Raw genomic sequence first — 26,553 nt, 5'->3', positions numbered from 1 at the left:
ATAAATGCTTAAAATTAAAATATAAACTGTCTGTATTAATAATTACTTTACAAAACTTAAATATCAATGCACCCAAACTAACAAAAATGCTTTTAAGAATGTTGTGCTAATGTTCTCATTAAATTATGCAAATGTTATTTCTGAACGTTCAAAACATCAAGTATTTCTAATGTTAAAAACAAAACCAATGTTTTTTAAATGGCTGTGTGAACATTATAGACAATATTCAGTTTTGGAAAAACGTAAGAGTGAAGTAAATGATGACAGAATTGTTATTTTTGAGTGAACTGGCCCTTTAAGAGAATGTTACATTTTATCATTAGGGGAATGTTACTTTTGAATATTCTCTGAATCCCTGGAAACTAACAAACAGTGACATTTAAAAATGTTACAAGAACGTCCAGCTAAAATGTTTCAGAAGACATTCCGTAAGTGATGTATAAATAAGGTTTTAAGAATGTTATTAAAGACCAGATAAACTTTGAACAAATGTTCTATTGACGTATCTGGTAGAATGTGTTCATAACATTCTGAGAACTCACATTTATTGCACTTTTATTCCAACATTATATGATTGGGGACTACTCAGCTTGGACTTTGAGCAGACAAACACGAACACAAGACAGAATATGAGGGCGATCGAGGTGTCTAACGTGAAGCTCTGGTCCTCCAGCTCATTAGCAGTGGGTTTGATAAAGGTCTCATTACCCTCGCAGACGTGGACTCGTCCTCATTTCTGCTGATCATTGATCTCTGATAGTCTTATCAGCCTCATATAAAGCGCGTCCAGCTCCGGCTCTGTCTCACTGATAGACGTTCAGCTAAAGCCTAAAGATGATGCCCGTGACCCAGCGTCTGCTCGTCCTGACCGCTCTGCTGTCTCTGCTGCTGGCCTTACAGGTACATCATCTCACAATCACCAATCTGACACCATCAGAGACCAAACAACTCACTGACACACAGGAGAAACTGGAGCAGAAACCATTTTCACTCAGTCCTCCGGTGGAAGTGCAGAAAATACAGAAAATCTCTATTTAGTCTTGCTTCCTTACAAAGACAAAGAAAGTTTTAGGACTTTTATTTTAGGACTTGTTTTGAATTAACTTTAATCATAATTCATATTCAGTTTTGTTGTATTTAATATTGATTTTCTTTTTTATACTTTAACGATTTTTTTTTTAAATGTTGCTTCTAAATTATTTTGATCTTATTTGTTATTTCAAGCCGTTTGTGTCAATCACTTTTTCTTGCCTGGAAATCACTTTGAATTGCACTGATGATCTAATTAAATAATTAAATAAAACTTGATTGATGCTAGAAAATTATTGTAAATTTTACAAAGAATCGGCAAGTAACACTTTGAATTAAACATGAAATTTTGAAGTAGAAAGACAAAACATTAATAATAATAATAATATTTTATATATACTGTATATATGATCTTTAGCTTCTTTATCTGATTAAATTAAATCATGTTAAAATGTGACATACTGTATGTGAATGTATTTTCTTAAATTGAAATATAATATGAGACAAAAATATATTTTTAAATGTTTTTTGTTTTTTATATATATTATTATATTTCAAAAATATTAAAGAAAATGGCCAAAAAATATATTGGTAAATAAATTATGAAACATACTTTAGAAAATATATTTAATAATATTTTGGAAAATATTTTTTTGCTGCCATATGGGTTTACTCTCATATACCACAAATAAGCCAATAAAAAAGATGAAAGATCTGCATATCAGTGATATCAGTCTCAGTCATAAAACACACTATCAGCTGATCTGGAGTCAGCTGCATGTGTCACTCGATCCTAAAACAGGATCATCTGGTAATGTGCATGTGAAATGCTTCCTCCAGCTGGAATAACAGTGCTCTCATATCATCATTTTCCTGCGATTGTAAGGCGATGCTGCGTGATGGACTGAAGCGCTTGTTTTATTCTGCCTGCTGCTTTTGTTTGCACATGTACTGTAACACTTCTGTAAATCATTGTTTGGAGTTGCACAATGTCACTCCCAGAGCAAATGTTTGGGGTTTGACCGACCTTGACAGCTTTCTAAATTTAGCGGCTTGAGAGTCTAAATTTGTACATATGGGACATAATTTCCTCTCCAAATTGCAGTGAAGATTACTTATTAAACATTTGCATATCATCTCAGTATGGAAGCCCATTTCTGCCATGGAATAAAATGAAAAAGTAATTGCGATTTTTTTTTTTTTTTTTTTTATTAATTATTTTTTTTTCCCCATCTCACAATTCTGAATTTTTTTCACAATTCAGTTTATTTCTCCCAATTCTGATTTTTTTTCTCTCTCAATTTTGGGGAAAAGGTCAGAATTGCAAGATACTGTGAGAAGAAATGTCTGAATTGTGAGATGTAAACTTGCAATTGCAATAAAAAATTCAGAATTGTGAGATACAAATTTACAATTACCTAAATTTTTTTTATAAAAAAAAAAAAATTAACTCTGAGACGCAAACTAACAATTTTGAAAAAGAAAAAAAAAAGTAAAAAAATGATGGGATATGAAAAAAAATTACAAGCTGAACATTTGAGTCTAACACACACTGTCTCTCTCTCTGTCTGCAGGTCCAGACGGCACCCATAGAGACTGACTGGGCGACCGGACTGATCCACCGGGCCAAGCGCTCGTTACTCTGGCGATGGAACACTCTGAAACCCGTGGGTTCTGGATGCAGAGATCATTATGAGTGCGGAACCAACTACTGCAGGTGAAGAACAGCACCGAACACCTCAGTCCTGCCGCTGAGCTCTGGGCGTCCCGAGTTCGAATCCTGACTTTTTACGTTCAGGGGCAGAAAATGGAAAAACTGCTTAAATATTTTCTAGCATCAATCAAACAGCTTAAATAATTTCCATGAAAAATTTCGAATTCTTCACTATAGTCAACTAGAACTGACGATGAATATAGCCTACTTCTACAGTTTTTAGATGATTAATCTTAAAGTTAATTTTACCATTTACTAATACATTTTAGTTTGTTAGCATTAGTTAACACACTGTGAACATGAACAATTGTATTTTAACTAAATTAGTTTTTTTTTTTAAATATTATATACATTTTATGTATATATTTTAAAAAGTAGCCTATATACATTTAAATTATATATAAAAAAAAAAAAATTCCTATGCAGGCCTATATTGCTCATTAGCCCATGTTAGAATTAACTATAAAGTTAGGAAATGAGAGATTATTGTAAAGTGTAACCAAATGATCAAACAGGATTAAGGCCACAAACCAACTAACACCACAACACATGACAGCATTCATCAAATCAATTGATACTTACAAATATAGCAAACTTGGATGTTTTCCCGCCAATAAATGAATGATGTCACTTCCTGCAAGAAGATGTGAATATCCATTCAAACCAAGCTGATAAATAATTCATTGCGATAAAATAGGCTATGTTATCCTTTAAAATGGGGGTAGACATAAAACGAACATCCTGACCCTGCTGAAAAAAACCAATAGAACCCTGCCCAAAACACAATAGAAAATGTAATGGTTTTAATGGTTATAATGGGAATTGTATTGGTTTTAATGGATAATGGTGTCTACTGGTATGTGATGGATTCTATTGGTGGGATGTTAAATCCTGTTGGAAAAATGCCCAAAACACACTACAAAGAGGAATTTTTATAATGGTTTTTATAATGGTATTTTAATGGAAACCATTGCAATTTATGTAATCGTTTCTATTGGGCTTCTATTGTTTAGCAGGGAAACGCCAGCAATTCAAAAACGAATCCTATTTGAAAGTGATTCAATTGAAACACGCCATTCGCTTCGTTTTCTCAAGTTTGTAAAGTGTCTCACAAGGGATTTTTTCTCGCTATGAGAAACGAAAATTTATCGAGAAATATCGCTATGACTAGATCAATTGTTTCGACATAAAAACCATATACATTGTGATTCAAAGCTGGATTGCATTTGATAATTCAAATTCGCTTCATTTTGACGCTCCGGGAAACACGAATTTACCGTAAAGCAATGCTATAAATAACATATTGTGACTCGCTAAGTGGTTCGATCAGAACCGAATCACATTTGAAACTGATTCGAACACGCGATCGATTCATTTTTTTTTTTTTAGCGCTCTGAGAAATGCGAATTTATCGCGAAATATGGCTGTATGTTTGTATAGACATAAAACGGTGCGATTAAGCAGAATCATTTGATTATTCAAACACGCGATTCGCTTCATTTTGGCGCTCTAAGAAACACTAATTTACCGCGAAAAAACGTTTTGAATAACACGTAAAAGATTTACATGGACTCTTTTCACAAGACTGTGATGACGCGTTTAACGGTCATCAGCATCATAAATCCTCGAAAGTTTTTCATATTTGTATTTTTTTTAAAATGTATGTACATTTATAACACTATTCTTTGTATTGTATTATCTTGCATAAAATTACAAAAAAACTAGTTTATGCTAATGCGAGTGTTTCTAATGCAGCCTCTATGGGAGGGACGGTAAATTTGACATCGTTCTCTCTTCTGACTGCTGTTATCAGTCTCTCTCAGTTTTTTCCCTTTTATTGAAAGCCATGAAACACTATCGTGGAGTTTTTCTATTGCTATTTGAGCAAATGGGAGTGCAAAAAATATATTTGTGGTACTCTCCCATTCACCGCTCTTCAAGTTAACCCAACTATGAAGACTTCCGCTGCTGAGAAACCCGGAAATATGAAAAAGGTCCATTGCAACGTGCTAAGAAATGCGAATTTATCGCAGAATATCTCTATATGATTGACAACTCTAATCACAAAAAGACTTTCACACAGAAACCTGAACCTTAAGCTGTAAACAGATAAAGAGTTTTATCACAGAAAACATTGACCGCTACGTGAATCAGCAACTCCACAGCAATTCAGATTTATGCTACGCTCCAGAACAAGCGGGAAATGTTTTCACACATTTTATATTTCCTATTTTTATGAGTGGTATATTTTTTATGCGAGTGCTTCAAAAATAACATACCTACTTTTCCTCACTTTCAGGAAACACACGTGCTCCTTCAATAAAGCTCAACAGGCTTGACTGAGGAATAATGATGATGGCACCAAATCAAATGATGGAAAACAAAATGGCTAAAATTGTGCATCCCTTGATTTCTCAAACATCATGACCTACATCAATCTGACAGAACATCTAAAGACAGCAGAAGACTTTATCTACATCAATCTCAAGACTGTATTCAGGTGAATCCCATCAAGAAATGTCCAGGTCATATTAACCTCCAAAATCAGAACTGTTTTAATTTATTTGATTTTGGGCTGAAATATGACCCGGCCTGTTCTTGACACATTCACCTCCTCAGAAACCTCTCAGGAACACGTCTACAAGAACTCCAGTTTCATCATCGATGTTTTATAGTTGTACAGATCTTGATGATGTGTAAAATATTAACTTTGCATCTATAGTTTCTGATTCAGATTCAATGAGGCCGAGATGTTTGATCTGATAAAATACAAACACGCATGGCAAAATAATCTGTAGCCAATCTATTTCATTATCAGCTGCAGCTTCCAGAAGAATCAGGACGTATTTATTTTGTAAATATCAGACACATAAAGTGAGATGGTGTAACATGCTTTATTTTATTATTTTTTTGTTAAAATGTTTTATTGTTTGTCTCGGTATTTTTGTTACATTGATAGTGCAATATTTTTTTAAGGAAAACAAAAACTAAAAATGCTCACATGATGAAATAAATGCATAAAAAAATGAATTTTAAAAATGGAATAAATCATGAACATTCCTTTTTTAAACCTAAAACAGTCTGTTTTCAGCTAACATCATCACTGGGTCTTAATTCATAAACATTTCATATTATCATTTCACAATCATAATCATGAGATTTCCACCCTGGGAAAAGTGAAACTGAAATCAGACCACAGTTTCAGATCAAACCCACAGGCATCACATACTGTAGTGATATTGTGAACTTCACTGAAACAAAATTAGCAACCCTCAAATCTTCCCTTTTCAGACCTCAAAAACACCAAACCAGCCATGAACTGCCACCAAACACCTACAAGAATAAAACATGAAATGAACCATGCAGGACATGAGGTTTATTATACAAACAAACAAACAAAAAAAAACTAAACCGATCAGTGCATGAAAACGAACATTAAATATATTCAGGAAAACAAATCTTCCCAGTGCTGTGGTAATACTGATGAAACACGTTATACTGCATTTACTGAACACTGAAAACAAGGTTGTGTCTGGTTATTCAAGAAATTGTAGAGTTGCAAAGAGTTTAAATTAGTGATTATGGTAAATTTCTTTCAGAAATATTGTAAAAGTGTTATTAACTGACTCTATAAAAATTATTGAGCCAATGTACCATGAAAATCTTGGTTTGCATCTAAAGAAAAGAAAATCGCTTGTATGGCAGACGAGAAAACAAGCGCAAATACATCATGGCACCAAACCAAGTTATTTGGTCGTTATAAAAAAGGATTTAGTGATTTTAAAATGCATCTGGCACATTATTGACTGTACGATTCACATGAAGCAGACTAAAACTTACATTAGTCCTGAAATAAGCATGAATTGGCACCGCTGTCAGTTTATTTGTCAGATGAGCTCAATGCAATTGCATAAGTGCATTAATATCTTTGTGATGTGTACAGGTGACATCAATATCTCGAGCACTGATGTGTAACGTGTTGCATCACGTCTGCTGTCACTCTATTAGTGTTTTCTGATGTATAATTCAGTTTAGGACATGAAACTCATTGGCTGATTTGGACACGCCTGCGCTATTTGGTTCTGTGATACTCAATCAATCGTCTGAAGCATTAAATGCATTAAAAACACGTTTGAAACACCTGGATCCGAGGTCAGGTGACCTGAGGCAAACTTTGCACTTTGACTCGTCTGCTGCATCATGCTCCTTGAACCGACTCTGACCGTGTGAAAATGAAATCAAGTTCAATGTCTAAATGCATGTCGGTTCATCATGACGTCTGGGGAGTTTACGATGAAATCAGGGGCTGACGCTCGGCCTCGGTGCTCTGGGAGAAAAAAAACAGTTTGAAAGACATTAAAATACAGCAAATGAAGTTACAAGCAGCACTGCATGTGACCTTTATGGAGAAATGCAATCACAGAATGTGTTGTATTGGAAAAAAATCACTCGGTTAACTTATTTTAATGCTAAAATAAATTCTATTACAATAAAGCGTGACTTGAGTTTCTTGTGCATTTCACATGTATGATGAATTAGAGCTGATTATGAAGCATTGGAAATCTAAAAACTTTTTTTTTGCCCTAGTGACCAGTGCTATTTTAGTATTATTTATATAGTATTATAGTTATTTAATATTTTGAAGTAGCTTTTATTTTCATATTTTTACTTTTATTTTAATTTTTAATCTTTGGTGTGTGTACACAGTGAGGAAAATAAGTATTTGAACACCCTGCTATTTTGCATGTTCTCCCACTTAGAAATCATGGAGGGGTCTGAAATTGTCATCGTAGGTGCATGTCCACTGTGAGAGACATAATCTAAAAAAAAAAATCCAGAAATCACAATGACAAATCACAAATCTCGCAATACATGGCCCCGGTCATCCTCTCCTTAATACAGTGCAGTCGCCTGTCCCATGTGCAGAAAAACACCCCAAAGATGATGCTACCACCCCATGCTTCACAGTAGGGATGGTGTTCTTGGGATGGTACTCATCATTCTTCTTCCTCCAAACACGTTTAGTGGAATTATGACCAAAAAGTTCTATTTTGGTCTCATCTGACCACATGACTTTCTCCCATGACTCCTCTGGATCATCCAAATGGTCATTGGCAAACTTAAGTCGGGCCTGGACATGTGCTGGTTTAAGCAGGGGAACCTTCCGTGCCATGCATGATTTCAAACCATGACGCCTTAGTGTATTACCAACAGTAACCTTGGAAACGGTGGTCCCAGCTCTTTTCAGGTCATTGACCAGCTCCTCCCGTGTAGTTCTGGGCTGATTTCTCACCTTTCTTAGGATCATTGAGACCCCACGAGGTGAGATCTTGCATGGAGCCCCAGTCCGAGGGAGATTGACAGTCATGTTTAGCTTCTTCCATTTTCTAATGATTGCTCCAACAGTGGACCTTTTTCACCAAGCTGCTTGGCAATTTCCCGTAGCCCTTTCCAGCCTTGTGGAGGTGTACAATTTTGTCTCTAGTGTCTTTGGACAGCTCTTTGGTCTTGGCCATGTTAGTAGTTGGATTCTTACTGATTGTATGGGGTGGACAGGTGTCTTTATGCAGCTAACGACCTCAAACAGGTGCATCTAATTTAGGATAATAAATGGAGTGGAGGTGGACATTTTAAAGGCAGACTAACAGGTCTTTGAGGGTCAGAATTCTAGCTGATAGACAGGTGTTCAAATACTTATTTGCAGCTGTATCATACAAATAAATAGTTAAAAATCATACATTGTGATTTCTGGATTTTTTTTAGATTATGTCTCTCACAGTGGACATGCACCCACGATGACAATTTCAGACCCTCCATGATTTCTAAGTGGGAGAACTTGCAAAATAGCAGGGTGTTCAAATACTTATTTTCCTCACTGTATATATATATATATATATATATATATATATTTATACACATACATACACACACACACACACACACACATATATATATATATATATGGTTTTAGTTTTATTAGTTGACTTATTTTATTAGTTTATTAGTTTTATTAGTATGACTTAAATTTATATCAAAATGTAAATTTACATATACATTTATGCATTTAGAGGGCACTTTTATGTTTATTAGACAACTAGATTAGGAAGCAAGCTAAAGTATAGGAGAAATGCAGAGAAGAAAAAATTATTTTAAATTAGTTTTCGTTTTAATTTTTAGTATGTTTTTTATTTGCTTTTGTCACTTTATAAACATTTTTACATTTATTTTTTCAGTTTTTGTTTATTTTTTATTTTTTTAGTTCGTAATTTTAGTACTTATTTTACTTATTTAGTACTTATTTCAGTTAGTTGTCAAGGCAACATTTCAAATGTTCATTTGGATTAGGTTCTTCATCTAATATTTATATTTTATTTACATTTATGCATTTAGCAGACACTTTTACCTAAAGTGACTTGCAAAAGGGGAACAAAGCAATTCATCAAAGAGTCAACAATACTTGTAATATCCGATTCCAGGTTTATGAGACAAGCTAGTGAAGTGGAGAAGTGCAGAGAAGAAGAACATTTAAAATTTAATTTAATTTAATTTTAATGAATTTCTTTTACATTTTTAAATTTAATTTAATTTAATTTAATTTTTCTTTTCCTTATATATATATATATATATATATATATATATTGTGACGAGTATCCCGAACTCTCATCAGCGTTGCCCTGGAGACAAAGGCGGAACACCTGCACCGCCTCATCAGGGCTGGGCCGGTCGCACCTGAAGCTCATCAGCGAGCTCATCACGAATCCCGCACCGAGAGCACCGCACCACAGCCTCCAGCCATCTTGCACCTATCGCACCTCACTTCATATTGAATAAATCCACCCTCCGGGGTATTTATTTGAGCTCTCCTTGTCGCGTGATTCTTCCTATATATTTTATTGCAGCTTTATTTCAATTAACAAAAATGTTTTTTAATACTTTTAGTGAAGGAAGTAATGTGAGAGCCTCACCGGTGGCGTCTGCTGTCGGCACATGAACACGATGAAGATGACGCCCAGTAAGATGCCTACACTGATCACTATGAAGGGGATGTTGATGATCACGTTAGCCTCGTTGACAACCGCGTACAGCTTCTTGGCAGATTCCTCGTCAATAAGGACGCTCTGGAAAACAGGATGGAAGCGTTTAGAAGACAAGAGACAGAAATGAAGAAAAACACTGTCATATTTCCTGCTCAGGCCCTTTGTTGTTCTGTCTGATAATGTGAACTCAAAATAACTGCTTTAGAGTTAAGATCTCATTCGACAGAACTATGATCTTTTTCATTTAGTGCACTTTTATCCAGAAAAAAAAAAAATCATCAAATGCTGAGACTGGTTTATCTCTTTATTTTTAAACATGAGTCAAGATGATGCAACCACATCTCTTTCTGTCTCATTTACTCTTTCATGCCTTGTGTCGTTCAAAGGTTAATATAAATTTTGCATCATGTTTGGACACTTTATCTGTTGCACCTATCACCTGATTTTGCATCTCAACAAAGCAACAAAAACACACGTGATGAAAAGGCCAAGACAGAAGCACTTGATCCGTCTGGACTGCAGCTTCACAGAAAATCATGATATTCATGTTTATAACATCTTAATATCTTCATGCCTTACAGTTGCATTTAGCAAATTAGATCTGGATGATAACAGAGTTGAATTTTGTGACAATATATAAACAATCCAGCAGTTGAGTTTTGCTGTATGGTATATGTGGCTTTATGTGAGAGTGAAAAAAGTGAAAGTGAAGTTTTTCGGTTCATTTTTCTGGTAATCGAACCCATGACCTTGACATTGCAACTATTTGAGTGTAATTATTTGAACTTGTCAGGAACACATGTTTTGACACGTACACAAACTTGACATGCTATAAAAGCCTTGCAGAAAAATACAGATGATAATTTTCTAAACATTTACCTCATTAAGGTACATCACTGGAAACACCAGTGTCTGGATCTTCCCAGTTTGACTGCAAAACAAAAAAGAAAATATGATTTTGATGGTACGTGAAGATGTTTTGAGCAGGCTTATTATAGAAAAGTAAAACTAAAAAATATTTTTGTTACTTGAAATAAAAAAAAATATCTGAAAAAACCCCAGCAATTTTCATTAAGCTTAAGTACTAAGTTCCGGTTTCACAGACAGGGCTTAGACTAAGCCAGGATTAGGCCATAGTTCAATTAGGACATTTAAGTAACTTTTATAAGCATGCCTTATTAAAAAACATTACTGGGGTGCATCTTAAGACAAAACAAAAGCACTGGTATATTTAAAGATCAGTCAGTGCAAGTTTCTTTCAGTTGAAACAGCTCAGACTTACGTTTTAGTCTGGGACTAGGCTTAAGCCTTGTCTGTGAAAACGGGGGTATGAGTACTAAAATAACTAAAACTGAAACAAATAAAAATAAATAAAAACGATATATAAAAAACTTAAAAAAAAAAAAAAATTACTAAAACTTTAACTAAACATAAAGTGAAACCAGAAAGAAATATTAACTAAATATTAACTAAAATTATAATATAATTTATTATATTACCCAACACCCATGGATTTAGGCTCATCAACAGAGGTTTGAATTTTGAAAAAAAAAATGTATACACATTCTTTGGTTTTCCAACATTTTCTGCACATTTGATCCCTTTCCAACAGTGACTGTATGATTTTGAGATCCATCTTTTCACATGGAGAACAACCGGGGGACTCGTACATAACTATTATATAGGTGAAAACATTTACTGATGCTCAAGAAGGCAACACAATGCATTAAGAGCTGGGGGGTGTAAACTTTTGAACAGGATGATGATCAACACACACACAGACCTCTTCAAGAAAAAGCCTCTCAGATGCACGCTATCAGATGAATGTGACTGTGGGAAGGCAGCTCACGCCGGTCTGTCACACTGATAATTCTAGGCGAGGAGAGATGTTTTCCGTTCACACACTCATGAGCATGATTTATCTGCGCTCTCAGATAGATTGCATTTCAAAACCAAGCCAACAAGCTGTCAGCTCAAGTGGGACGTTCGGTAGCGTCGGGTCTTCAGTCCGTCATTGGACCACCTGACCCCCAAACAGACTCGGAAACCGATCCACTCGCTTCACGTCCTAAAATAACTCAAACACGCAGCTGTCAATCATTACAGCTGGACTGACCTACTTCAGGTCATGGTTCAGGAGAGGCTTATGTAATGAGCTCATGCAGCCCAACAGTGGGTCTCCAGACACACCTTACCTTACTCACTCAAAGTCGTTCTGAGTTACAGATTAAAATAATCCATCTGCGGTCAATTTTACATTAATAGCATCAGACTTTCGGCATTTGACAGTGAAAGAGTGTCAATCAAATTAAATGCATCAAAACTAATTAGTTAAGTTAATTAGTTAATAAGTTAAAGAAGGTGATATGACATTTCTGGTAAGTCAACAGAAAAACACAAATGCTAAAACCGGTGTTCAAACTGTACTATATTAAACTATAAACATGCAAATGAATGACACCACACTATGTACATACTGTATAGTGACTATAAAAATAACAGGTTTTGGAGAAATAAAAAATTTAAACCATGTCAGATATTTTTCCACCTGTAATGCAATATTGAAACCAACACAATTCATGTAACAAACAAACAAGCAAAACATTTTTTTTATTGAAAAATATAATATAGAAACATAAAATATAAAACAATATTTTTTTCTTTAATATTGTATTAAAGGTGGAAAAAGATCTAACAAAATTGATCTTGGATTCATTTGTATGTCTCAGGTGTGTGTAGACACTTTGTTTCTAGATTTCTCTATTTTTTTGAAGGAAATGTTAGCGGTCCATGCTAAACTAACTCGGGTCACCTGAGAGACTCCTCCTCACCTGAACCCCTGGATCTGATGCAGGTAGACGTTCACCTGAACACGCTTCGCACCCCGAAGCAACATTCCAGTGAGCTGAGAACACAAACACACACAAAATCAACTTCAGATTCACTAAAACACTGCAAAAACCACAAATAAATCGGACTATTGGTTAATATTACTCAGTACTGGCTTCTTACAAATCCCTGGCCTGGGGGTTTGTGAGATGATGAAAAGCTAATAATAAATTATAAGTGTAAAATTAAAATGAATACATTTTAAATAAAAACATATATAAACAAATACTAAATAAAATTAAAATGTTAAACAAATAAAGAATTTTAAAATAATAACAAAAATGTATTAATATACTCATATGCACACTCTTTACATAAACTCTATATGCACTTTATAAACATTATATACACACACTATACTAATTATATATGTACATTATACTCATTATATGCACACACTATACTCCTTATATGCACACCATACTCTTTTTTTTTTGTATAGCGCATTTCATTTCAGAAATGTACAGTAAAAATCAAGCAGTTAGTTAATGATGTGTAATCAAACAGACGGTGAACACTATTAACAGCAATGATTATATGTTGCGATCAAATTTATAGCAAAATTTGGTAGTTTTGTATGTTATGCACACTATCATTATATGCACACTATACTCCTTATATGCACATTATACTTGTTATATACACACGCTATACTCATTATATGCACATTATACTCCTTAAATGCACACTATATGCACTCTATACTCCTTATATGCCCATAATACTCATCATATGCACACTTTACTTCTTAAATGCACACTATACTCTTATACAAACTATAACTACACTATTAAGTACCAGTCAAATCAGGGGTTTTCAAACATTTTGGATGATATGGAGAGTTGTTTGTGCGTGTGTGTGTGTGTGTGTGTGTGTGTGCGCGTGTTAAAAACAAGTGCTATCAATAGTATAAAATGATCACAAATTATCTTAAAATAAAACACAAACTAAAAATTTATAAAATCATAAAAGTGTAAAATTTAAATAAACAAATAGCTAAATATTTAAAACAAAATAAAAGACTTACTAAAAAAAAATATATATATATTTTATTTATTTACCTGCATGTCATGTGGCCATTAACTTACATTAAAGAACTGTGAAATGCGTCTGTGTAGTTAAATGATCGAAATATTAACTTAATCTCTCAGAGGGACTTGACGACGTGTTTTCTTTACAGTATCATAAACTGATGAATCACTCAAGACGAGAAGCAAGAAAGTAAATAGAATTTATTTTTATCTAAAGTGAACTTTAGGTAAACAAAACCCAAAAACTCTTGTTAGACTGGCTTTTACAGAATAGATATTTCCTGGTTGGATTCTGATCATCAGCTGTTTCAGGATGTGAAAAATATGTTAACATACACTCAAACACATCTGCTTATCTAAGAATGAATCCAGATGTGTGTGTGTGTGTGTGTGTGTCTTACAGCACATATGCAACCCATTTAACGCTCAAACGCAAAAACATTTCACCCACAAAAGGTGGAAATTTGCCTATGTACTGTGTGTCAAAGGCATGATGGGAACTGACATGACAAAACATTTCGTAAAGCGACACACACATTCCCAGCAACAGAAGAGATTCCCGTCATGTGCACACAACAAAAGCCTGACTCTAACCTCTATCCTTCAGTAAAATAAAATAACAGTATATATATATATATATATATATATATATATACATATTAGTGCTGGGCAACGATTAATCTAGATTAATCTCATCCAAAATAAAAGTTTTGTGTACATAATATGTGTGTGTATTGTGTATATTTATTATGTATATATGAATACACACCCATGTATGTATATATTTAAGAAAAATGTGTTATGTTTATATATTAAATATATTTATATATCATATAAATTATATTAATATAAATATATACATGTAAATATTTTCAAAATATATACTGTATGTGTGTGTCTTTATATACACATAATAAATATTCACAGTACACACAGATATATTATATAAACAAAAACTTTTATTTTGGATGAGATTAATCTAGATTAATCGTTGCCCAGCACTAATATATATATATATATATATATATAATCATTCAGTCCCATGGTACATGGTGGTATCTGATACGGTTACTGTAGCACAGTTTTATAGGGTAGAAGGAGCACCTGAATCTGTTCCAACTGAACCTATACAAACACCATAAAACACACCCACAGTACACTTTATCCTGCTGATCCGTGGAGATCCCAAACCTGCAGTAAAGCACTTCTCAAACACACGTGCAGTTATTTAACATGCTCCTGGAACAATCTAGCACTCCAATAATTACATTTTATTGAATGTCTGAAGTCGTTTGTACAAAAGGTTTGTAGAAACTCTGACTGTAAACTAAACAAACTCCCATGACACACAAAATAACCAAAACCACCTCCGGTTTAATTATTAACTACCTGCCGGGAAGTGGGCCGCGTCTGGACTACCTGGGAAATCAGATAACATCATCCTAACATCACCTGCTTTATCAGAGTGACTCAGACACAAGCGTAAAATGTGTGTTTATTCTGTCAGTAAATAATGAAATACAGATGCTGTCATTCATTCATTCGCTCTGGATCTGTAGAATTGCTATCAATCAGAAACGTGTGGTTTAGAAAGAAACTGAATCTGTGTCTCATTAGAATTGTAGAACTGAAGCCTGAGTGTGGTGTGATGACGCCCTCTTATGGCAGTGCAGATAAACACATACTGCAGTATATACATTATTTACACTACATACTGATTATATACACACACTATATTAATTATATACATGCTATACTTATTATATACATACTACCGGCATACTTATTATATGGACATTATACTCATCATATGTACACTATAACCATTATATACACACACTATACTTATATACACTATACTCATTATTTACATGTATACTCATTGTATGCACACTATATTCATTATATACATGCTATACTCACATGCACACTATACTCACATACACTATACCCATTATTAACATGTATACTCATTATATGCACACTATACTCATATACAAACAGATACACACTATACAATACATACAAGCTACACTCATTATGCACACACACACACACACACACACACACACACACACACACACTATATTCATTCTATACATGCTATACTCATATGCACACTATACTCATATACACTATACTCTGTTTATACTCATTACATGCACACTATGCTCATTATATACACACTATACTCATTATATGTACACTATAACCATTATATACACACACTATACTCATATACACTATACTCATTTACTTGTATACTCATTTTATGCACACTATACTCATATACACACAGATACACACTATACTCATTATATACACTATACAGTACATACAAGCTACACTCATTATGCACACACACACACACACACACACACATACACACAATACTCTATATATAAATGCTACACTCTATATTAATTCTATACATGCTATACTCATATGCACACTATACTCATATACACTATACTCATTGTTATACTCATTACATGCACACTATGCTCATTATATACACACTATACTCATTATATGCACACTATACTTGGGTACTTCTAAAATATAAAGGCATCTATGTTTTTTAATATACATGTTGAATGAAAAATTCAGAAAAATATTTTATGATAGCGTATGGATCATATGGCGATATAATTGATGGAAAGTGTGCCAATCACTAATATATATATATATATATATATATATATATATATATATATATATTTCCACTTCCATGTTCATTTTTGTTATCATCTGAACCTGCAACCGCAACGAGTGACAGACGATGAGACATTATCTTTGCTTGTTTTAGATTGTAGCTCCACCTACAGTTAAATCTCATTGGTCTAAAAATCACACTCCACCATGGGATGTTCTTGTATCTCTCACTGTTGTCTGATGCTTGAAGATAATGCACAATGAAACAAATGCATGTTCCGCAGGTGTACGTTTATCAACCGAGAGGATCATTTACTGTTTTATCACTGCAAACGTTGGATAAACCTGATCCTGGGTGCCGACATGCTCAAATGATGTCTTACAGAGAGGATTTCTGCACAATAAAGCATCACTTGACTGTGATTATATTGCACTTTTCTGAATAGTGAGTTGGAAATGTTCTACTTGGAAACATGCAAATGCATGAATAAAGCACAAACATCAAACACATTCTTGCTGGCTGTGATTTTGCAGCTTCATGCAGCATTTTGCTTTCAGTGAGGAGAAAAAATGTCAGTTTCTGATCAATTCGTCAGACCTTTTCATCAGGTTTATACAGACTTACCGGGTTGACATCAATGACCGTCTCGTGCTCCTCCTTGTTGGGATTCATCCCGAACACATCCTGGACGAATTTGTCATCTGCCTGGTAGAAATGAGGGGAGGACATGATGATGGGCGCACCTGAGAGGAGACACACACGTTAGCGGGACGTCCCGACATCTGTACGGTGACAAACAGACTCTCACTGACCTTCTTTGCAGACGCTGACGTTGAGGAGGCCGGAGCCGAGACAGTTCCCAGCCGGCACACAGAAGCCTGCGTTATCCGGGTTAATAGTACGATTGGCGAAAACCTCACTGGGTGGGACAAAGCGGAAACCGGGAACCCCACGTACGCTCACGTCAGACTCGTACTGGGCATATATAGACCTGTCAACAAAAACATGCATTAAACACACACTGATACCACTGAAAGATGCCTTTAATTAGGACTGTGATTGTTTTCTTGTTTAAGTAAACAAGAAATAAATCTGAAAAGCAGATTTGTTTTTCCAGTTTGACCTACTTCTCAGATTTAACAGCTTTGTTTATGTGACTATAATTTCCCTGTAAAATGGTTCTGGCTGAAGAATTGTTTCTTTTATGTTTGATGTTTTTATGTTTGATAATCATTTCAGTGAACTGCTGAATAGTTTTGCTTGTTTGCAGGCCTGATTTTGACCTAATTAAACAACCACAGAGAGTAGCGATGATGAATCACACACGCTTGACCCACATGCAGTATGTGACCTGATAAAAAAAACAAAACACTCTTTTAGGAAAAATGCTTGGTCACATATAAGCACCGAGTGCAACAGCTCAATCATTCAGACCCAATATCAACAACAGCATTTATAAACTAAACCTTTAATCAGTGACTCAGAAACCATTATTAATGTACAATAAAAATTGCAATAATAAAATACGCTTATACTTATATTCATGATTTGGCAAATGAATGTGAATATGCTAAAATATTGTTTAAATAGTTGATATTCATCATAATACCATTTATTAATTATATATTAACATTATACATACATCATATATTAATATTTTTCTAATTATCATCACATACTGTACTGCTCAATAGTTTGGGGTCGTCAAGATTTGTTAATGTTTCTGAAAGAAGTCTCTTCTGCTCAACAAGGCTGCAGTTATATGTTCAAAAACACAGTAAAATCGTAAAATATTATTACAATTTAAAATAGTTGATTCTATGTGAATATCTGATGAACTGTAATTTATTTCTGTGATGCGCAGCTGAATTTTCAGCATCATTACTGCAGTCTTCAGTGTCACATGATCTTCAGAAATCATTATAATATGCTGATTTGCTGCTCAACAAACTTTTCTGATTATTATCAATGTTGAAAACTGTTTTGCTGCACAATATTTTTGTGGAAACTGTGATACATTTTATTTTTCCGCATTCACAGATCAGAAGTTCAAAAGATCAGCATTTATTTGAAATTGAAATCTTTTGTAACATTGTAAATACGTTTACGGTCACTTTTGATCAATTTAACACACCTAAGCATACTTTTGAGTGAAATTAATATCCGTTAGCAGCACAGATCAGTGTGTTTAAATGGTCTGCATCCTCACCTGCACAGATCAGAGGAGAATATATAGAGTTTCTCTGTTTTTGTGATGACTGGATGGAAAGATGCTCCGTCTGTGCCGTTGATCCTGTTACACCCTTCTGTACTCCACCAGTTCAATGTGCTGACAAACAGAACAAATAATCCATAATTCACTCTTCTCTGAGCACATGCTGATTGTGCAGCTCGTTCTGAATTTATTCATGAATCTTCTAGAGATAAAACGAGACGGATTTTGCTGATTTTACCTCTGTCCATTCCACTCGTCTATACGAGCAAAGTCCTGATAATTCTGCTTCCCCGTGAAGAAAATATAATCACCGTCATCGGTGGCATTTTTCTGAAACACAGTCAGTGACATGAGAATGAAACACATGTAAACAAACACAATTAAGAAACAAAAATAGTACAAAGTACAGTTACATTGAAGTCTTTTTTGTTCACCAAGGCTGCTTTCATTTGATCAAAAACACAGTAAAAATTGTGAAATATTATTACAGTTTATAATAGCTGTTTTCTATGTAAACGTTAAAATCTTGTTTCTTTCAGAAATCATTCTAATTTGCTGATTTGCTGCTCAAGAAACATTTCTGATTATTATCAGTTGAAAACAGCTGTGCTGTTGAATATTTTTGTGCAAATACACTTTATTTTTCAGGATTCACAGATGAACAGAAAGTTCAAAAGAACAGCATTTATTTGAAACAGAAAGCCTTTGTAACATTGTAAATGTCTTTACTGTCACATTTAATCAATTTAATGCATCCTTGATGAATAAGTATTAAAAACATTTTTTTCCTGAAGCTGAAGCTAATAATCAGCCAAAGAGAGAGCTGCTGACTGATGCCACAAACCTCAATCAAAACACATGATTTGAATCATTCTTGTCTAAAGCACAAACACTGCACAATGACACACACACTGAACTTTATTATTTAGTGTTCGAGGTATAAAACTTGTACTAGTAACAGTGATGATTGACAGCAAACACCACGGCCACTAACCTTATAGAAAAGTCCGAAGTGGTCGTCCATCTCAACCACGTGTTTGATTATTTTAAGCAGTGGATCTTCGTAACCCCACAGCAGGTCACCGACTCTGAATGTCCTGAATATGCCGATGCCATTTGCTATCATCAAGTCAGAGATGATGCGTTTGACCGAGAAGGTATCTTTGAATTTCTCCATCACAGTCTGAAGTCAAAAACACACATACACAGTGCATTATCCAATCTTCGGACATTTTTTATTTAGATTTTAGGGTGAAAAGTGACATGCTTTCACGAGATTCACCCATTGAGCACGTGACATGCTCTCATCTCTCTGTGGTTTTAGTAGGTTAGAGATCACAATCTCACCACAACAGGGATGTCGACCGTTCGGACGATGTCGTCCTCGGATCCGCGTGACATGTTGGGCTGAAACACGTACGTCTTCGGATTGAAAGCCTCCACTCTGGTTCCGTTGTCCAGAAATTTCACTTCCTCCTTCGGGCGATACTCCCTGAAAGAGGAAATGCAAATGTGGCTCTTATTGACACACTGTCATGGAGCTGAGCAATTTTAAAACAGTGTCTACTAAATGAATAAAAAACAACAGGTTATGTGATTCAGGATAAATAATTACTCAAATCTGAAGCGTTATGTGGTTTAAATGAACACAAAGCATCTGTTGTGTCGTCAAACTTGTGCAAGAGAAAACTGCTGTAAAAAGTAGTTTGATAAAGCTTTAAGTTTGAAGTAGTTTTAAAATCATTTTCAAGTTTGAAGCAGTTTTAAAAGCTTGATGTTTAAAGCCGTTTTAAAGGCAGTTGTAGATTGAAGCAATTTTAAAAGCTTTGAAGCAGTTTTAAACGCCTTAACTTCGAAAGCAGTTCTCAGTTTTAAAGCTTGAAGTTTGAAGTAGTTTCAAGTTTTAAAAGCTTGAAGTCTGAAGCAGATTTAAAAGCAGTTTTAAGTTTGAAGCAGTGTTAAAGGGGTCATTGGATGCCCATTTTACACAAGTTGACACGATTCTTTGGGGTCTTAATGAAAAGTCTTCATCAGGGGTTCTCAAAGTCTACATTCAAAGGTCCAAATATGCATTTTCATCAGTGTCAAAGGTCCGGACCAGAACAATCGGTTATTACAAAACTTGTTTTTAATAAACATACATAACATGCATAACAAATAAACACTCATTGTTTGAAAAAATAAAAACGCCCTTTGCATTCAAAATACATTAATAAATATAGCTGCAAGAAGAAATTACGGGGCCAAGCACTCCAGTGGCAAAATTAGGAGTTTAGCATGGCATGGAGCATCAGACCAAATGCAATAATCAGTAATAAAAGCAATTTTAGGATGATTGTATTTGAAACGGCTGAAAAATCAAATTCAATCTCTAGTAATATGATTAAATGGCTTATCACTTTTGACCAACAGGTGGCGCTGTAATAAAATCATTTTGGTGTGTTCTGTGTGATGTGACAATGGCACACACAAAGTGTGTTGTCATTATGTCAAAGCTTTGCAAAGATATAGCCTCAGACTCATTTTGGCACTGTGCCTAAAATTTGTAACGGTGCTGTAGACCAGTTTCATTACAATAGGTTAATGCAATCAAAAGTTATTAGCATTTTTGGAAATGTCATAATTAAAGGTTAATGAATGGCTTATTACTCTTGACCAATAGGTGGTGGTGTTACCAAATTGATGTGGCATGGTCAGTGTGAGGTGACAGTGGTGCATACAAAGTTTGGTGTAAATATGTCAAACCTTTGCAGAGATACAGCCCTCATATGCAGTTTGGCATCTTTCCAGCAAATTCGTTGATGCGCTAAACGAAAACCGTTTTGTATATCAACACGAAATCCATAACTGTTTGCCAACTTGGTCTGAAGATGATCCGAGCCAAATTTGGTGAAAATCGGTCTAGGAGGAGTTAAAAAAAGTAGGTTTTCAACATGAATCAAAATGGTGGACAGAAAGTTCAGCCAATATTGGTAAAATTGGCATCGGTGTTCTCGGCATGATACAAGGAATCTAGCAACATCAGTCTCATTACAATAGACTAATGTAAGCAAACGTTATTAGCATTTTTCGAAATTTCATTATAACTTTTGACCACGAGGTGGCGCTGCCCCCCAAATTTTTGAGTACCATCAGGGCATGGTGCCGAAGATGCATACTGAGTTTTGTAATGATACACTAATGCATCCATAAAATACAGCGTTTTAGGACATAATTCAAAATGGCCGACGCCCAAAATGGCATGACATATTATTCGACTCGACATGATGCACTGGATCTAAAGAGACCAGTTTTGTGATTTTCAGCTCTGTTTTCATCAAGCCATTATAGTCCATGTGGCTTTAAATGCTAATGAGCTCTGCTGACCCCGCCCCTCTCTTCCGTGGAGTGATGAGCAGATTGTAAACTTCAGCCGTGAAACTGGCTAACTGGCACGTTATTAGGAAAGGCGATTTACAAAGATTCATAAAAACCTTATACTCCTTCTTCTGTAGATAAAGCTGGATCACGAATGATTCGCGCAAACATAGACGTATTTAGGAAGATCGGGGGTTAATAGCATTCCCTTCAAAATGAAAGTAGCTTTAATCCTCTGCGTCTTCAGCGGCTCAGATGTCAGGAGTAAATGACGACTGCTATGTTCATTATTACATCCAACAACAAAACACTTCAATCACTTAATCGGAGACGTTCTTGTCTTCCCTGCACAACGGCCGACAGCTCTCAGCTCACTCAGGGCGGGTCTAATGGCGCTTTTCCACTGCATGGTACTGTTCGGCACGGTTCACTTTTGGGGGGTTTTCCACTGGGTACAGTACCTGGTACTTTTTTTTAGTACCACCTCGGCCGAGGTTCCAAGCGAGCCGTACCGTTACCAAAACGTGACGTGTAAACTCTGCTGATCACTGATTGGCTGGAGAGAATCAGCACGAGACACAATAGACCCACTAGATTTAAATAAGCACAGCCAGCGAAGGATCGAACGCAACTGTTTTGAATGAACGCACCTTTTTTTAACAACCAAAAAAAATGCTATGGATTTATTCACGCACGTTAAAATATTTATTTAAAGCTTCTTATTTACAGCATTATCATAATACGGACTACCGGCACATCCGGGAACTTAACTGTCAATTTCTTTACCGCCCCTTTTTGGGGGAAAACAAACTAGACTTCCCATAGGCTTCAATACAAAATAGCAGCAAAAAGCAACGTCCGTACACAGCCGACAGACGTGAATAACTTAAGTAATCACTAGGATTAATCATGTCAAGTAATTATATGTCCACCCTGCCTGCCATAGAGCGTGAAAGATACATCCACAAACTTAATTTGGTCAACTTAAAAACTCATTATCCCAGCGTCAAATTGGTGTAACAACCCCACCCAGTGGCCAGAGGTGTCTTACCGGACATTTACTCATACCTAATCTAATCAGCAGGTAAGCCAGTGAATGATTTTACTTCGTTTGAAAGTAAACATCTTTAAATGTATATATTATGTCCTTATATTTAGAGTACTGAGTGCACTTTTCTGTCCAGCCATAAAACTAGCCTGGCTTAGCTTTCGATAGCATCATCCGTAATTCATAATATTTCCATAACAGCAAGATATGGATGATGATGGCAGGTAGCCTGGGATAAATTTGGGTTTTACAAACATTATTGGTGCACCCAACCACACAACAACTCTTTGGCATGTTGTAAGGTTAGTTCACTTCCTCGATCCGATGCTGTATGGCGGTTTGTTTTCCCCCAAAAGTGGGCGTGAACCTGTTCAGAGACATTCTATGACGTTGCGCCGGTTGTGAGTATAGACTGTATATTATAACTTATTGGGAGAAACCGGTAGTTCGATGTGAAATCAGACACTGAGCACCCCAATATAGCCAAAATGGCACGATAATAATAACACCCAGCGAATATTCGACTGTGAGATTGAGTCGAATCAGGCTCCTCGAATCGAAGCATCGAATAGTCGACTATTCGGGGACACCCCTAGTCTGAAGCGGTTATAAAAGCAGTTTTAAATTTGAAGCCGTTTAAAAGCTGAAAATTACATTGTCATGGAGCAGTTTTAAGTTCTACAAGCTTCAAGTTTGAAGCAGTTTTAAAAACAGTTTTACATTTGCAGCAGTGTTAAAAGCTTGAAGTCTGAAGCAGTTTTAAGTTCAAATCAGTTTTAAGTGAAAGTGAAAGTGAAAGTGAAGTGAGGCCAAATATAGTGACCCATACTCGGAATTTGTGTGAATTTAATCCTATCCCACATACAGTAGTGAACTCTCACACACACACACACACACACACTACACACACACGGAGCAGTCAATGCGACTACTTTGAAAGCTCAAAGTGTGAAAGTTTTAAGTCTCTGACAGATCACTATGTGGTCGCTTGGGTTTTCTTTGTGGCTTGAGATAAACAAATACGGAAGCCCTGAAGTGTTACAAGGTTTTCAGGAACACAGAATATCTGATGTGTCATAAAGGGAAACTTGTGCGAGCTTGTGCAAGAGAAAACCTCAGCAAAAACACTGTCATGTGAATCTCCTTCCCGTCCGTCACACATCAAGAGGAAAGAGTGCCATCACTGACCTGTACGTGTACGGGCCGATCTGCAGGACGGCAGGTCTGTCTCCATTCAGAACCTCTGCAGGATTGGTCAGATTAAAGAAGTAAAACTGCATGTAAACTGGCGGCGGCGGGTTTTGAAACACCGAAAACGCCTCCGTTCCATTTTCCAGAACTACTTGCTGTAAGAGAAAGTGAATTGTGGGTAGAAACAACCAAAGTTATTTTTTACAAACTCATGGTTTCTAAAACAATTTAGGAAGAGAAACACATTAAAAAACACATAAACTTTATAATATCATATATTTATATTTCATATTCTACTCAACGTGTAAATGTATAAAAATCTGTGCAAATGAGAGTAAAAAATAATAATAATAAGTGTTTTTTGGACATGGTATTATAAAGTAAGTGCTCTCCTTGAAGAAGCATATGGCTTATGAATATTATATTACTTCAATACCATAGTATCAGTTGATAGCATCATATTAGTATATATATATATATATATATATATATATATATATATATATATATATATATATATATATATATATATATATATATATAAATCGGCTTAATACTCTTTTAAACAATCTTTAATCTAAACAAAATCTAAAATGAAAATACTACTAAAACTACTACTAATAATAACGCTTGATTTATTTAATATTATGATGTGATATTACAAAAGGACATATTATAATACAAACTACACTACATATATGTCTGATTATTATTTACATTTAGTCATTTAGCAGACACTTTTATCCAAAGCGACTTACAAATGAGGACAGAAGCAATCAAAACCAACAAAAGAGCATCATATAATTTAATCTGTAATCTAAAGTGTATGAAATAAATTTCAAAGTAATGCTAGAAAACAATTTTAAAAATTATTGTGAACATAAACATAATGCAAATAACATGGTGAATGAATACGGTGTATATTATTGTTTCATAATATTACAATCATGGTATCATGATGGTAATATTATCTTGAGTTAATAATAATAATAATAATAATAATAATAATGATTTATATAATATTATGCTATTCTAATAAAATACATTACATTATAATACATACTATAATATTACATATATTGTTATAAATATAAAATATTATTATTATTATAATATATTATTATATATAACATTATATTATAAAATATTATATATTGTGATCTTTAAACTGTATAAAATGGAATTTCAAATTAATGCTAGAAAAAAATATTTTGAACATGGCAACTCCATAAACAATGTAAATACCATGGTAAATGAATACGGTGTATATTAAGGGTTCATACAATTATGTAAGGATAATAATAATAATGTTAGATTTAATAATAGTATACAATGTACTAAGGTATAATATGATAAAATATTAAATATTATATATCTCTGCTGCATTTTTTTTTTTTACAAATCAACATGAGATTTCACTTTCTGAGCACAACACAAACTACATATAAATATGAAGAACACAACATAAATATGATATGAAAAACACATATGAAGACGCACTCATACTCACTGACCTCCTTTATTGTGTTGTTTATGAGCTTCTGAAAGACTTGCGTCAAAGCCATCGCAATCCCTGCGATTAACAGCAGAACGCAGAGGATCCCTGCGCCGTAAACACAGCAGGACCGGAGCATGATGACCCGGTTCGCCTCGGGCCTGACGGGGACGGACAAAGACACAGAGCAGCTGAACCGGACTCAAGAGTATTTACATGTGTCAGCAACCCAGCAGCACACACAGAGAAATAAAACATCGAGTTTGTCACGAGACGCAAAGCGTTCCTGCAGGGGGCGCTCGACGGCTCACTGAGACGATCCTCCATAGAAACACATTCAAAACTCACGGCGGGTTTTGTGTTATTAGAACACATGTGTACTCTGGAAAGTATAATCATTTAAAAAATATTAATTCAAAAGATTTTTACATGACATGCAAAAGAAAATACGCCATTTCATTCTGTACAAAAGACGTATATATACACGCTGTAACCGCAGATGGCAAACCGATCAGCGCTGAGAAAAGTATTAGGTATCACGTGACAGCGCTGCGTACGTGGGCAATAAATTACACTCGATTAATACATTTTAATTGACATTTAAATTTAAAATATGCAGTAAATAGGTAAAGTAATTATTATTATAAATTATTACTGGGCCAGTGAACCCGATCGCTTAGCGACACGCCCACAGATAGTTTCGCGCTGTTTACCATCCTATCTTATTCTATTTCTAGCGAGAAATGAAAGAACCGCCGCCCACTCATGAGTCATGAACTTTTATAACACATTTATTCCGTCTGTTTGACCTGTGATCTGATTCTGAGAGGATGTTCATGAGAATCCTCACTCATTAGATTCAACAGACCTCCGCATTCACCTGAATTACTG

The 26,553-nt window shown here is 35.0% G+C and overlaps 2 protein-coding genes across 2 annotated transcripts; one reads left to right on the top strand and one right to left on the bottom strand.

The window, feature by feature from the left end:
- Window positions 1-603: 603 nt before the first annotated feature.
- Window positions 604-5,941, top strand: LOC131528314 (liver-expressed antimicrobial peptide 2). Its single transcript, XM_058757412.1, has 3 exons — window positions 604-900; window positions 2,604-2,746; window positions 5,043-5,941. The coding sequence occupies exons 1-3, from the start codon at window positions 835-837 to the stop codon at window positions 5,080-5,082; spliced, it is 249 nt and encodes an 82-aa protein (XP_058613395.1). The 5' UTR covers window positions 604-834; the 3' UTR covers window positions 5,083-5,941.
- Window positions 5,624-25,916, bottom strand: scarb2c (scavenger receptor class B, member 2c). Its single transcript, XM_058757411.1, has 12 exons — window positions 25,682-25,916; window positions 24,165-24,322; window positions 19,919-20,063; window positions 19,566-19,754; window positions 18,810-18,901; window positions 18,566-18,685; window positions 17,169-17,347; window positions 16,981-17,099; window positions 12,612-12,685; window positions 10,660-10,711; window positions 9,709-9,861; window positions 5,624-7,070 (listed from the first exon to the last, which is right to left on the bottom strand). Exons 1-12 carry the CDS (start codon window positions 25,799-25,801, stop codon window positions 7,032-7,034), a joined length of 1,440 nt encoding a protein of 479 aa, XP_058613394.1. The 5' UTR covers window positions 25,802-25,916; the 3' UTR covers window positions 5,624-7,031.
- Between the last annotated feature and the right edge of the window lie 637 nt (window positions 25,917-26,553).

This window comes from Onychostoma macrolepis, chromosome 21 (assembly GCF_012432095.1).
Source record: "Onychostoma macrolepis isolate SWU-2019 chromosome 21, ASM1243209v1, whole genome shotgun sequence".
In the NCBI taxonomy this organism is placed as follows: Eukaryota; Metazoa; Chordata; class Actinopteri; order Cypriniformes; family Cyprinidae; genus Onychostoma; species Onychostoma macrolepis.
The sequence above is the reverse complement of the archived record's forward strand: the minus strand, read 5'-3'. Positions and strand labels throughout refer to the sequence as shown.